The 15581-nt window shown below is 42.1% G+C and overlaps 1 protein-coding gene across 1 annotated transcript in view; it reads left to right on the top strand.

Moving 5' to 3' along the window:
* The first annotated feature begins 757 nt into the window (after positions 1–757).
* si:dkey-22o22.2 (neural-cadherin) overlaps positions 758–15581 on the top strand; it is a 122727-nt gene continuing 107903 nt past the window's right edge. Inside the window, 1 exon segment of the mRNA XM_054622198.1 lies at positions 758–1229. Within this exon segment, the coding sequence (XP_054478173.1) occupies positions 758–1229 (472 nt within the window).

The raw sequence follows: 15581 nt of genomic DNA, 5'->3' as shown, positions 1-15581 counted from the left end.
TCTCCATCAGCTGACTCAGCATGTCAGTGGGCGGGTCTTCCTCGCCTGTCACTCAGACCCCCGCTTCGTGATTGGTCGGTGTCCTCCTCTGTGGGCGGGGCCTGTGGAGCCACATGGAGCTGTGAGTGTCTGCGGCCGTCAGTCTGATGCGTCCTCCGCTGGAGAGAACATGATCTATAACATCTTTAACATCTTTAACATCTTTAATATCTTTAACATCTTTAACATCTTTAACACCTTCAACATCTTTAACATCTTTAATATCTTTAACATCTTTAACATCTTTAACATCTTTAACACCTTCTGTTCGTTCAGCAGCAGCATCAGAGGAGAGACTGTCTTCTGTCTCTTGTGCGTAAAAGTCTTTTGGGTATTTAATGAAGTGGAGAAGATCATCTGCTCCAGACCAGGAGTTAACTAGAGGTTCTCTGACTCCATCAGGGAGCTCCTCCATCACAGAGCTCCTCCATCAGGGAGCTCCTCCATCACAGAGCTCCTCCATCACAGGGAGCTCCTCCATCACAGGGAGCTCCATCACAGAGCTCCTCCACCAGGGAGCTCCTCCATCACAGAGCTCCTCCACAGAGCTCCTCCATCACAGAGCTCCTCCATCACAGAGCTCCATCACAGAGCTCCTCCACAGAGCTCCTCCATCACAGAGCTCCTCCATCACAGAGCTCCTCCATCAGGGACGCCTTTTACGCGTAAACCCCTGAGAGCGCATCCTCCTCCTGTTGCTGTCGGGGTTGATGGAAACATGACCAGAGCTCTACCCGGACCGGTCCTCCTCCTCCACCTCCACCTGCTCCTCCTCCTCCTGCATGCAGTCCCGGTGCAGCCCGGACCTCCTCCGACTCGCTACTTTGGACAAATACCCGAGAACTCTCCGTCCGGGACGCCGGTGGACGGGGTCCTGGTCCCGGTCGGAGCCGGAGGCTGGCACGTCCACGTCCGGAGGATGAGGATGATGAGGATGAGGAGGAGGAGACCCAGAGCCCTGACGCAGGAGCTCACCTACACCGTCACCGTCCCGGACCACGGCGGGGTCGGGGACCTGGTGTTCACGGTGCCGGACCAGAGGTTCGAGCAGCGGTGGTTCGAGGTGGAGGAGGAGGAGGAGGAGGAGGAGGACTCTCCGGTCCAGATCGAGAGGGACTCGGGTCGTCTGTACCTGGCGAGAGGCCTCCTGGAGCCCACCGAGGTCCTGGTGAAGATCCACGACGGGCGAGGTAAGAAGAGTCTGCTCACCTGGGTTCTGTTCTGCTCACCTGGGTTCTGTTCTGTTCACCTGGGTTCTGTTCTGCTTCTGGGTTCTGCTGCACCTGGGTTCTGTTCTGCTCACCTGGGGTTCTGTTTCTGCTCACCTGGGTTCTGTTCTGCTCTCCTGGGTTCTGTTCTGCTCTCCTGGGTTCTGTTCTGCTCTCCTGGGTTCTGTTCTGTTCACCTGGGTTCTGTTCTGCTCACCTGGGTTCTGTTCTGCTCACCTGCTGGGTTCTGTTCTGCTCACCTGCTGGGTTCTGTTCTGCTCACCTGGGTTCTGTTCTGCTCACCTGGGTTCTGTTCTGCTCACCTGGGTTCTGTTCTGCTCACCTGGGTTCTGTTCTGTTCACCTGGGTTCTGTTCTGCTCACCTGGGTTCTGGTCTGCTCACCTGGGTTCTGTTCTGCTCTCCTGGGTTCTGTTCTGCTCACCTGGGTTCTGTTCTGCTCTCCTGGGTTCTGTTCTGCTCACCTGGGTTCTGTTCTGTTCACCTGGGTTCTGTTCTGCTCACCTGGGTTCTGTTCTGCTCACCTGGGTTCTGTTCTGCTCTCCTGGGTTCTGTTCTGCTCACCTGCTGGGTTCTGTTCTGCTCACCTGGGTTCTGTTCTGCTCACCTGGGTTCTGTTCTGCTCACCTGCTGGGTTCTGCTGGGTTCTGCTGGGTTCTGCTGGGTTCTGTTCTGCTCCTGCTGGAGGGTTGACTGTGTTTGACTGTGTGGTGTCACTGAGGAGACTCTTGTCTGTGGATCTGATTTGATTTGGTTTTGGTTGTTTGCTGTTGTTGGAAAAATTGTAAAAAAAGAAACCAAACATGTTTTTATGTTCACAGTAATTTAAAAAACTAAGAATCCTTCCTCTCTCTCACTCTAAAGGTCTCCACTGGATCTAGTTTCATACCAGAAAACATCTCATCTCTTCTCTTCTGACATGTCAAGTGTTTTTTAGAATATGGTTTGGTGGATTTCTAACACGATGAAGCCGACTTTTCTTTATGAAGCTCATTTCAGATCTCAAAAAACAATATATGTCGTCATAAAACACGTTTATCTTCTGGTAATTCAGTAGATACATAGTTGTGTTGGTTTAATGTGAAATAAATCCAGTTAAACCTGCAGGAAACCAGTGTGGAACGAGAAGTTTTAACTGGTGTTATTTTGGTTATAACCTTTCAAACGTGTGCACGGCTTCGAGCAGGAGTTTACTAGTGTTGGGGTCAAAGGTCAGCGATGGAAAGCAGTTTGGTTTGGACCTTTAAGACAGCAGTGATTTTATTTATTGTGGAATTTTTCCTTTAAGGACAGAGTGGTGTTCATTCATTGATGTGTGTGTGTGTGTGTGTGTGTGTGTGTGTGTGTGTGTGTGTGTGTGTGTGTGTGTGTGTGTGTGTGTGTGTGTGTGTGTGTGTGTGTGTGTGTGTGTATTGGCTCGTTTCCAGCTGAGTTTGAATCGACCTCAACCGTCACCGGCTACTTTCCACTGTTTCATTCATTCCTTACAGCACTCCTCACATCACCGCCAAGTGTGTGTGTGTGTGTGTGTGTGTGTGTGTCTCTCTCACACACACACACACACACACACGCACACAAAGAGAGGTGTGTGTGTGTGTGTGTGTGTGTGTGTGTGTGTTGCCAGCAGGTTGTTAAAGGACAAACAGAATAGACGGTGTTTGGTGTGTGAGGTGAGCAGAGTAAACACCTAGAATCACTTCACACACACACATTAAACTTTCAAAATGCCACACACACACACACACACACACACACACACACACACACACACACACACACACACACACACACACACACACACACACACACACACACTTATATAAACGGTTTAGTGCTGTTTGTTTTCTTCTCTTTGACTTGCTGCAGTTTCTCATCTGAATTAATAACTCAAGTCATCAAACATAAATAACTCAATATGTTGAGACTAAACAGCCGTCGTGATTTTTTCTGTTGAAATGATTTAATAATCACAGTAACACAAAACTCACGTCTGGTTTTTAAGAAGTGTAACATTGCAGATATTGTGCAACAATAATAAATAATGATCTGCCGCTAAAAGTGAATAATATGCCCATTTTGCCGTTTGCACACAAAGAATTCCACATTTTTTAAGCATTTTTGGTAAATGGAACAAGATGACATTAAAATACAAAAAGGTAACACAAAAATAAACTCTGCACAGACTCTGCTTTGTATTAGATTTACCCTTGTTTTCCACTTAATATAAAACTGTATGTTGTGTCCTCACTGTTTGTTTAGTTTTGCACGTTTTAATTGCCAAATTTTCCCCAAAAAACAAACTGATTGGTTTATAGAGGATGAAGAGCAGCACCGTCTCTCCTCTTCCTCTCTACACATTCTGATTATTTAAGGACCTCCGGTTCTGAAACATGAAGTCAAAGCTTCCTGTTAAAGCTGCATTCTCTCTGCTGTCCACCAGGGGGCGACTCCTCTGGTTGTATAGAAGTCTATGAGAAAATGACTCTACTTCTCTCTTGATTTATTCCCTCAGTAAACATTGTAAACATGAGTTTATGGTCTCAATCTCTAGTTTCAAGTCTTCTTCAATACAGCATGATGTTCATTTAGTAAATGATGCTCCATTTAGAGTCAAACAGACCATAAAGCAGGGGATGCTTTAGGGCGGGGCTACACACTGATTGACAGGTCCACACCAGAGACGTATACGGATGTTTACGCTTCAGAGAATGTATCTTAGCCTCAAAGGCTTTGAAAAGTTTTGGAACTTTATTGGTAAAAAAGGTGCATGAACTAATTCCATTGCATCGTGATGGAGGTTAAAAATCCCACGGACTGATATCTCAACCCCCCCGATGAATAAAAGCAAACGTCTGGAGAGAAAGAGAGGAAGAAGTGTTGAAACGACAAACACAAACCTCTCCTCTGTCAGTGAAACCAGCTCCTGAACGCTCTGAAGCTTCAGCGAGTGAATCAGTGTCTCTGCAGAAGTTTGACGAGATGAAACCAGGTCCAGATGTCGCCGTGGTCCACCCCCCGACCCCCGACCCCCCCCCCCCCCTCCAAAGTAAATGTTTAGCTAACAGCCTAAACTCCTCCACATCTGGACGGCGTCGTGGTCCAATCAGTCGTCCGATCTGCATCCTCCATGTTTATTTGATGAAATTAGTCGTGTTTGCTCACCTGGAGAAAAACCAAAACACAGGCCTCAGACAGGAAGCTGTGTGTGGCCTCAGACAGGAAGCTGTGTGTGTGTGTGTGTGTGTGTGTGTGTGTGTGTGTGTGTGTGTGTGTGTGTGTGTGTGTGTGTGTGTGTGTGTGTGTGTGTGTGTGTGTGTGTGTGTGTGTGGTTCGGTCCAGTGTAAACCGGCCTTCTGATTGAGGCGACCTGTCTTTCGTCCGCGGTTTGATTTTGATGTGTGGAAACGAGGAAGTGGCGCTCCGGTACGCTGGCCTCTGATTGGTCAGCCGGCCTCCACAGAGTCTCTCTCTGTAAACATGTTGGGCGGTCTGAGCAGAGTCGCTCCATCAGTTCTGAGTCATTGTGTTTCTATCAGGTCCTCAAAACGTTCCTCTTTTATCAATATTCATCATATTTGTCGATGTGAACAGTAGCTCAGGTCGTCTTCACACCATCGCTGCTTTAAATAAAAGTAATATAAATATCTTAAACTTTAGATTTGGACTTGAATCAGACTTTTAAGTCACAGATATCAGGACTTAATTATGTATCTTTGTGCAATAAATCCCCCTCTGCCTATTTGAAAAGTCTCATTCAATATTTAAATTAAGTTAGATATAAAACATCTTTTCTCCACCTCAGGAAAAATGAATAAAAAACACTTTAAACAAATTTTAAAGACACATAAACTACACTATCACTTGAATTATTCAATTACAGATCATATTTAAATACATTTTCATTCAGAAAAGGTGTAAGTGATAAAATATACAAACTTTCTGTTGCATCACACTGAGGTTGTTATCCCTTTGATGGTTGAGGTCAATATGAAGACACTTATTAGCTTATTAGCTTTAATTAGCTAAAAATGTACGTTTTTATCTCCAAATGTTTTGTCGATTCAGTTACCTTAAAACGTCAAACATCAATACTGCAGCATACATGAGCATAAACACTTAGAATATACAGCATTTTGTCTTTATCTCCCATCAGTAATGAGGCCACAGGTCGTCTTAAATGGATGTTTTTATGAATGCACACGGTTGTATCAGAGCTGACTGTATCAAATAGTTCACCGATAAAAATATCATTTACATGTTTGACAATTTGTTTATAGATTCTTTAGAAACAGGATGTCTTAAAAATGTACATTTGAGTAAATATTTTGCAGCCAAATCAAATAGTTTACAGGATATTATACCTTTGTTTCTTTATGATACATTTAATACTGAACTTCTTTCTTTACAGGGTTTGTTTAAAGGTAATAAAGTCGTCCATGAATGTGAGATATGAGTTGATTACAGTTCCTCCTGAGCAGTGAGGAGGTTGCTTTATGGCGTTTTGCTGTTTACAAAACGCTGTTGTCGTCTTGATTCTTCACGGTTCATTCTGTTTCTGCGTCCTCTGGAGTCTCAGAGAATAATGAAAACGAACAACACGTCGTTCATGATAGAGAATAAAGGACGCTCGACACACCTCGGTGCACCGTGTGTTTCTGTAGTTTGATTCAGAACAACAGCGCGTCTTAAAAACAACCATCCAGTCCGTCGCGTCACATCGGCTTCATGAGAGGAAACCTCCGAGTTAAACTTTCATGACGATCCAATGAATATTTCAAGCTCATCATCTTAACAGCTCCGTGTGTCGGATCCATTCAATCAACGTCTCGCATCTTCATTTTTAGTTGTAGCTTCTGGATGTCAACATCGATCAGCCGATTACGGATCTCAGAAAAGCTCCACTTAGTCTCATCCAATGAGAGATTTAAATCTGTACAAACAAAGAGAATAAAGCAGAAACCTCTGCACATGTGGAACGAATACAATGAGCTCATCTTTTTATAAAAACTGCTTCAGACAGACTTGTGAGACCTTTTATTCTTTACTGTCCCATTAACTGTAATGAATGTGTTTATTTGCATATTTAAATGAGAGAAATGTTCCTGTTGGCTGAGCACCGACGGGCCTGTTCCCTCATTAAACCACAGCTCCACTCCTAACTATTATTTATTGTTCTGGTGCACACACAAACAAACACACAAACACACACACAGAGACGCACATTATTACACAAACATGGCTCTGGTGTGTCATTCTGTCCTCCAGATATGCTGTGCAGCCCCGAGGTGACGAACACACACACTGTTTCCCCTCCTGTTTATTCTATTGTCTTTATTTCTGGATTCAGCCCGAGGCCTGAAGCAACCTGCCATCGCTCCACAGCTCTGTGTGTGTGTGTGTGTGTGTGTGTGTGTGTGTGTGTGTGTGTGTGTGTGTGTGTGTGTGTGTGTGTGTGTGTGTGTGTGTGTGTGTGTGTGTGTGTGTGTGTTTGTGTGACACTGAACACTGCAGGACTGCGTGTCCTCGAGGCTGCTGAGCGTCACAGTGATTGTGTGTTTGTCAGTGTCACACATCCATTGATCAAACCAGTGTTAGTATGCATGTTTATTTGTTGGTATTTCAGTGTGTGTGTGTGTGTGTGTGTGTGTGTGTGTGTGTGTGTTTGTTTCCTTGTGTGTGTGTGTGTGTGTGTGTGTGTTTGTGGCTGCAGGATAAATTATTGTGACCACTCACTGAAGCTCCCCCAGAATGACCTTTTTAAAAAGGCAACAAAGCAGCAACACACAAACATAAATAATGTTCCATATTCATCAGATTTAACGTCGACAAACACTGCAGCTCGTTAAAATGTGAACATCTTTTGAAGCAGAACGGAACCACGAGGTTAAAGGAACAGTTTTTATCGTGGATAGACGTGCATCCAGAACCGCGATGAGTCCAGGATGTGATTAGCTTAGCTTAGCACAAATACATCCGTCATGTTCGGACATAGTTCTAACAAAAACGGTTGTTATATCCTGCTACGACCGCCAACATTTGGGGCAAGCTATGCAAATAGTAGCTATCAAAGTCAAAGTACTCTCATTATATACAGATTATAATCTGACTTTCATATCCGTAGTACTTTTAATTGATTTCCTAACCCTTAAAAACACAGGTTTTCGGTTTTTAAAGAGCTAAAATGTGTTATCTAGGAGGCTAAAATCCCTTAGCTGACGTATTGATTAGCTGAACCAATTGGAGATATCTAAAGAGGTTTGTCATATTTTAAATCATATTAGCCTCATTGGTCAAGGAAGTGGTTAGCCTAGCTTAGCACAAAGATTTGAAGCGGGGGGAATCTGCTAGTTTACGAGCTAGAGAACAGTTGTCGTTTTCAGCCGTAAATCTTAATAAACGGAACCCTTACGTCCTGGTGAGACCGCCAACAGTTGGGGCAAGTTATACCAGATAATTATGCTCTAAATATATACAGCTTGTATTCTCACTTTAGTGTAGTATTTACTGGTTTACTAACTTGATAACGAGCTAAAGTTTGTTAGCTAGAGAGCTAACATCACGTAGCTGACACATTAACTATCTGTGCCAATGGGAGACACTAAATCCACTGGTTAGTCGTTTTCTTTCCAGAGATGAGACGATGATATCAGTCTCATAGTTCCAGGATGTGTTTAGCCTAGCTTAGCACAAACGCTACAAACTAAACAAAACACCCCAAAAGCATACATTTTCACTTCTAAATGTCTGTTTTTTACCATTGATCAAACATATGAGGTACAACACAGTGTTTGTTGGTGTATTTGTGTACTTTTGACGAAGCTACGCTAGCTGTTTCCCCCTGCTTCCAGTCTGTATGCTAAGCTAGGCCCGATCTCTGTACCTCATACACATCTTTACATCTAACCATGAGAAAGAAAGGCGAATAATGGTAGCTAGATCTATAAACTCTGACCCGTCCCCCCCCCTTTGTTTCTGTATCTGCTGTCCTAATAGCTTATTGACAGCCAATCAGCAGCAGCCTCAGGCGAGATCGTTCACCAATCACCAAGTAGGACAAGGTCATCCAGACTGCAACCATCCACACGCACCCAGAGCAGCAACACATGACATGAACAGTTCATTCAGTGTGGAGCTGTTTTAGGGTTTTCATCGTTAAATATTTGTTTATTTTCGTTGCTGGTAAAATCGCTGACAAATCACAGCTGTGGAAACGGCAACATTTCAACTGAATTTATTTCATATTTGTACAAAATATCGTTGTTGAAATGGCAAATCTAAAGTAAATAAATACACCTCAAAGCTCACGGATTAACATGGTGTATTTGCTTAAACTTTTATCTGACTTAAAGGGTTCAGGTAGATTCATGCTGAAACTATTCCTTGATGAGAGACAGAAACAGGCTAGCTTTTCCCCTCTGCTTCCAGTCTTTATGCTAAGCTAGGCTAACCACATAGTGACTCCAGGTCAGAGCTTAACACACAGACATGAGATTGTTGTTGATCTCATTTTTCACTCTCAGAAAAAAAGCTTTCCCCCAAAAATGATTTTAACTGTATACGTCTTCAATCAGTGCATCAGCTTTTAGTACAACATCACAAAACATGTTCATTTCTTGTTTACCAAGTTATAAGCAGCATGTAGTTTATATGTTTTAATAGGTAAATGTACGGTGGATTTAGGGGACTATATGTTTCTATCAAAATGTAACACTCATTTTAACCAACATTTCATAAAATCTGCTAAATAAAATGCTACTTTATGTGCGTTTCCATCCACTACTGATGTGTGAATATTAGGAGTTGGTTCATCCAGAGCTCATACCATTGCAAAGAAATCACATAACTAAAAGATGACCATACAACCTCAAACTGGAGGTAAAAGAAATGTGGAAACATGATGGAAATCAGGATTAATTCAGGGTAAAGTCTGTTTCTTTGCATGTAGTCGCATTTTGCTTTAACGTCACAGCAGCTTTTTCATCTCAAACGTTTTCCGACAATTTGAGTGTTTTTTTCAGAATTATTATTTTGTTTATTCTGTCAAATTTTAAAGTGCACATTAAAAAACAGTCGATGAAAATGCACCTAGTTTAAGCTTGTGAGGTTGAGAGTCAGGGACCAAACCTGTGAGCTTTCTTTCCTCTGGCACATTAACACCTCCTACAGAGCGATGGATGATGAAACAGAGAGGCGACACTAAGTAGAGACGAGCCATGATCCGTATGAAACGACCTGGAAACACCTGATCCTCTAACACACACACACACACACACACACACACACACACACACACACACACACACACACACACACACACACACACACACACACACACACACTTCTTACCTGCTGCGCTGATGAAAGTTTTCTCTGCTTCATACAGTTTTTCTCAGATTAAACACACGTGCACACTAACTTATGCTGTCTATCAAACAACACACACACACAAACACACACACACACACACACACACACACACACACACACACACACACACACACACACACACACACACACACACACACACACACACACAACACACACACACACACACACAGCCAAGTGTCAGATCTTGAGAAGCCTTCATCTGTTAATTAATGAAAGTCTGGATCCGACATCAGAGGACACACACACACACACACACACACACACACACACACACACACACACACACACACACACACACACACACACACACACACACACACACACTCATATCACAGAGTCTCCTGTGATACCCGGAGTAGAGCAAAGTGGTGATCAAGGCAGTGTGTGTGTGTGTGTGTGTGTGTGTGTGTGTGTGTGTGTGAGATGGCGACCACACACTCTCACACACACACTTTTTCCAGCGATCTCTCTCTCAGCTGTTTCCATCCTTCAGCGCCTGTGTTTTGACCTTTAACCTCTCCACCTCTGACCTTGTTTTCATGACCTCAACCTGCAGACGGCTTCTGGCAAAAAAGTTGAACTTTTGCCTGAATCCAACGTGCCGTCGTTTGAGTTTATAAAGTGAAAGTGTTTTTAACGTGAGACAGAAGATAAAGGGATCGTCTTTCCAGGGTTGTAAAATAAAAAACATTCTAAAATAATAATCCTTTATTAGTCCTGCAGCAGAGAAATTTGCAAGATTATCTTCCTGTTCTAATATGCTTTAACTACAAATCCTACAAAACACAGGCTGTTCTCATACAGCTGTCGTAGCAATAACTATGAAAAAAAATCTGTAAAATTCGTATGTATCCCATGAATCCATTCATATGTAAACAATGGAATAGTGAACCAGGAAGTACAAAGAGTGATGAAGTCCATGTGGGATGGTTGAGTCTAAAAACACCTACATTTATCCAGGAAACCGCTGTTAGAGTCTTAACTTGACTTAACTTCTGTACTTAAGTAACGACACTATTATAATCTTTAAACCCTTTAAACCTAACTAATTATTGCACAATCTTTTCCTTAAAAGAGGACAAATTAAGTTGTTTCCTGTGAAGATGATGGAAGTTTATTTTGAAAAGAATTGATGCATGTTACAAGCTAAAATCAAGCTGAAAGTGTTGCTGGACTTTCGTAGGAAAACACGAAAAATGAGGAGTAACATATGAAGCATGCGTCCTGAATCCTAAAACACCAGCAGGTACGAATACACCAGCCGAGTTTACGTCTAAAACGTTTCTGCTTTATCAAATGAAACAACGCAGATTCTGAGAATTATTATGGGACATTGTAAACAAACGTAACTGGATTTATACGCTTAAACACAACTGAACCGTCTTAGTTAAATAAGGATGATAATGATTTGTTTCGTAACACGATACAATTTCAGTTGGATTCTATGTCATTGTTGAGGTGCTGGTTTGATGATGAGATTCCTTCACATCTATGATGATGGATCAATAAAGGCCCCAAATGTCCCTGTTAGCTTTCTGATTTCACTGTGTTGGGAAGGAAAATGAGATAAATCAATAAAGAAATAAGAGCAACGACCTAAAGCTATTTTTTAATAAAATATGCTTGTTGTGTGAGCTTGGTGAAATAGTTTTACTGTCCTATCTACGAGGACATTTGGGACGTACTCTTTAGTAAAAATAACCTCCATTTATGTTGATTTCTTTTCGCTGGATGAAAACTCGAGTTGTGTTTCAGGAAAGGAAACTTTTTTTTTAGCAGATTTTATTTTCCAAGTCTGGAAGAGAAGTCAGAATATTTAGTTTATGACTGAGTGGTGAAATTACCTGTAATCTTGTCATGTAATGTATGTCCACTGCAGATGTATTTCTATTGTCTATTGGGGACGTTATGTGCGTGACACGTAATTAAAGAAATCCATCAAGCTCCTCAGAACATTGTGACTCTGAAGGATTGAACGGATGTCTCAGTCTTCCTCTCGCTCCACTGACGTCTTCCTTTTCATGTGAATTTGCACAACTCTTCCTGATGTGCAGCGTTGTGTGGGCAGCTTCCTGCTCTTCACTCTTAAGTATCGGCTTCCATCTGCATATACGGAAAGGCTGGTGTTGGAGCTTGATGTTTCAGAGGACATGTTGAAGTGAATCCGATGTTTTTTTCCCCCCGTGAGAAAACACGACTGAACACTGAGTGATAATGACGGCGCTTGTTCATCGTGTGAACGGGGGATTATATAAAGGAAGTGAACAGAGACGTCTTTTCTCTGCGGTTTAGTCGAGCTGCTCTTCTCGCTGTCCTGCACCGACACACACTGATAATACAAACTGACTTCCTCTCTGCTGAGGGATGAACGGAGAAAGAATCAGCAGACAGAATCAGACTTTTCTTCTCCTTCAGCAGCTGAACAACAATGATTGCTGCAAATAAAACACACAAACCTCCTCCGGATGCATCAATCTGCCGACTAACAGACACACAAACACAAACCTCAGCTGTGTTTGTTAACATGCATGTGAGAGATGTTGCACATCTGTTTGCTGCATGTTCACCCCCTCCCCCCACACACACACACACACACACACACACACACACACACACACACACACACACACACACACACACACACACACACACACACACACACACACACCCTCAGGGCAGCAGCACATCATGGTGTCTGTTCATGTGTGTGTTGACGTGTCCTCTCTAATTGTCTCCCATCACACTCTGCTGCTGTTCTCTTACAGCTGGATGGATGGATGGATGGATGGAGATGCTGGTTGGCTGTAGACTTTACAAAAGGCTTTTTTTCATGTTTGCAAGGTGTGTCTCCTAGTTTAACATGCATTTAACCCTCTGAAACCCACACAGTTTCATGGTATTTTACTCCTGTATCATTTTTCCTCTTTGTGATCTTCATTTCCACTAAAATATTCCTCTATGGAAACAGAACAATCATGACTAGAAGTAAAGAGAACTCAAACATGTCTTTAGTGCAGAATAACACAGTTATAAGGACATAAATCATTAAAAAAAAGAAAAAACGCAAGTTGAATTTCTTTAATAATTTATCTTCCAAAATTGGAAACAAGTGTTACCAATGCTAGAAAAAGTAATGGGGACTCTATGTGTTATAAATATTCAACTTTTTACATATTTACAACCTCTACTTCCAGCCTCTCCTCTCTGCTCTGTGTTCAGCTGAAGTTTCATTTCTTTTTGTCACATGACTGTTGGTCTCAACAGTCTCATGGACGGGTCAGACAAAGACAGGACTTTCATCCAGGAGACCAGAGTTTGTGTCCCACAAAATGTCAATGTGGAGTTGTTTTAACTGAATGTTTCATACTGACGTCACAGATTTTATTATTTTAAGCCATTCCATGATAGTCTCCTAAAACCTAACAAAGCTGTTTTTTAAGTATGTGTAAAATGCCGTTTACCACGTGGTTTAAAACTGTGACCGTTATGTTAAAACAATAAACTACAAAAATGTGGTCGTTTGGTCGAAGGACGTTTCTGTCAAAGAAACTCTGAATTTGAGTTTGACGGATCCAACAAGGTCTCCTACTTTTAGAATAAGGACCTTTACTGTCTCTTTGGTTGGATGTGGAGGATTCCCTTCATTTAACGTTCAAAGGTCCGAGGATGACAGTCATCTCAGAAAGTGACGAGAGACGCAGTGGAGAACAAAGGAGAACTTCTATCAGGAGAGTTTTTTAAGAGCGGCGATGTGTCAGTTTTATCCGGCAGCAGTTTATGACCTTCAGTCATCCCTGCAGCGTGGAGAATCACGTTAACAACCCAAACGCCTGTCAGTCTCCACCGTCACACTCCTCCTCTTCTATCTTCCTCCCTTCTCCTCTCCCTCGGGCTTTGATTCCTTTCTCCTCCTCCTCTTCCTCCTCCCCCTCCGGAGGAGATCGTCCCTCCGTCGGGTGAAAGGACGGACAGAAAGATGAAGTGAAGCTTGCAGCTCTTTCTTCCTTCGCTTCGAGTCAAGGTCGCGGTGCCGATTTTAAAGAAATTTCTCCTCTCTGGAGATTATCGGCTCTGAACTTGAGTCTTCAGGGGGATCAGCGTCCGGAGTCGGGAGGGACACGGTGATCCCTGTCCTCCAGAAACCCCCTCCCATCACCATCACCACCACCACCACCACCACCTCCAACTCCTTCTCCAACTCCCAGTGCAACTGGGAACTTTTACACTTAATGTAGACTTCTTGAAGCTTAAAATGCACTTCATATATATTGAATTTAAAAGTCATCTGAGACAAATTCGTGATTTTGTGCTTAACTTTACTTGACAAATGTTGATGGAAACTCAAAAAGTCATAAATGTTATTGGCTTGCACAAAACAATGGGTGGCTGTTGCAGAAAGAGGCAGATGACTAAATATTAAAATGGTTTTTTTTCACAGTTCATGGGAACTCACAGACAAATTCTGAAAATTTTGATTAAAAGCAGCTGCTGTAGCTAATATTCCTGATTTTTTTAATAAATACACAGCAGACGGCAATTATTGATAAAGCATATGTGTGTATTTGGGTAAAATTTGAGTTCAAATAGTTCCATTCATAGATTTAAGGGCTTGGAATAAGAATGCCAACTAAGTAAAATACTATAAAAACAATGTAACATAAGTATGGAAAAAACGTCACAAACGTCACTCATGTAATTTCAGAATAAATCAAAAATACTTTTGGTTTCATATTGGACACTATCACAGGTCTCCAGGGTGAAAGTCTTAAATTCATCCCTACATCTTCCTCACTTTTTATTTAACTTCACTCTGAGTGTCTCTCGTTATTCTACGTCCCTAGCTCTGAGCGTAGAATATTAATATCATTTTTTTAAACTGTACCTTTCAAAACTGAGTTTATAAACTGCTTTGACAGAAAAAGCAATAAAACAACAGAAGCTCAACAGTAAAGCCAAACAAAGCAAGACAAACTAAGGTAAGAGTTAAACCCTGATAAAACAGTACAATAGATGAAACAATGAACTCAATCAATACAATAAGAACAAACTATGAAACTTGGAAATACATATGTATAAAAATAAGATACAATAATAAAATAAAGCAGTAAAAAGAAGACATCAGATAAAAGCTTGTCTGTAAAAATGTGTCTTAAGAAATGATTTAACACTGAAACATTTTAATTTTGTGTCATTAATTAGATGTTTACATTCTTCTTTAAGAAGAACAGACTTCATTCTGTCTGTCAGACAGGAAGCAGCAGTTCAGTACGTGTTCTTCAATAAGACGAAGGGCTTTAATAACGGCTTCACCTACACACACACACACGCACAACACACGCACACACACACACACACACACACACACACACACACAACACACACACAACACACACACACACACACACACACACAAACATGTTGCTTACTAGCTGCTTATCGCCTCTCGCTAAGCCTTCGGATAGAAGATATTGTGGACATTCAACATTTTCTGGAGGCAGCTTCGTTTCCAGCAGTAAAAGCAAGATTTTTGTGCAACTCTAAGCAATTACTACTCTGAACTTCCTGTCACTCCCCCGTTCATCCTTTACATTTAATTCCTCCCCGCTGTGCCTCATCGCCGATGAATCAGAGCAGCAGTCTGAAAAGTTTTCTCTCCTCGTTATTACACCGACAATAAAAATGTTTAGCAAACACATTTGTGGATTAGCAGGTTTTTATTACACGTGTATTTTTAAGCATTTTTGCAGAGAGAGTTTACATGGAGGTTGAACAGGTGTATCAAGAGACAGTTTGAAGGGTAATATATTTCCTAAAATACCCTCCAATCCAGAACTTGTCAATATTACCAAATACCATTTCTGGGGCTTCTAAGCTTCAGTGTGAAATATTTGACGATATTCAAAGCTTCGAGGGGCAATTTGTGTCTG

The sequence above is a fragment of the Anoplopoma fimbria genome, chromosome 20 (assembly GCF_027596085.1).
Source record: "Anoplopoma fimbria isolate UVic2021 breed Golden Eagle Sablefish chromosome 20, Afim_UVic_2022, whole genome shotgun sequence".
Classification (NCBI taxonomy): domain Eukaryota; kingdom Metazoa; phylum Chordata; class Actinopteri; order Perciformes; family Anoplopomatidae; genus Anoplopoma; species Anoplopoma fimbria.
Note: the sequence above shows the minus strand (reverse complement) of the source record. Positions and strands in the feature narration are given on the sequence as shown.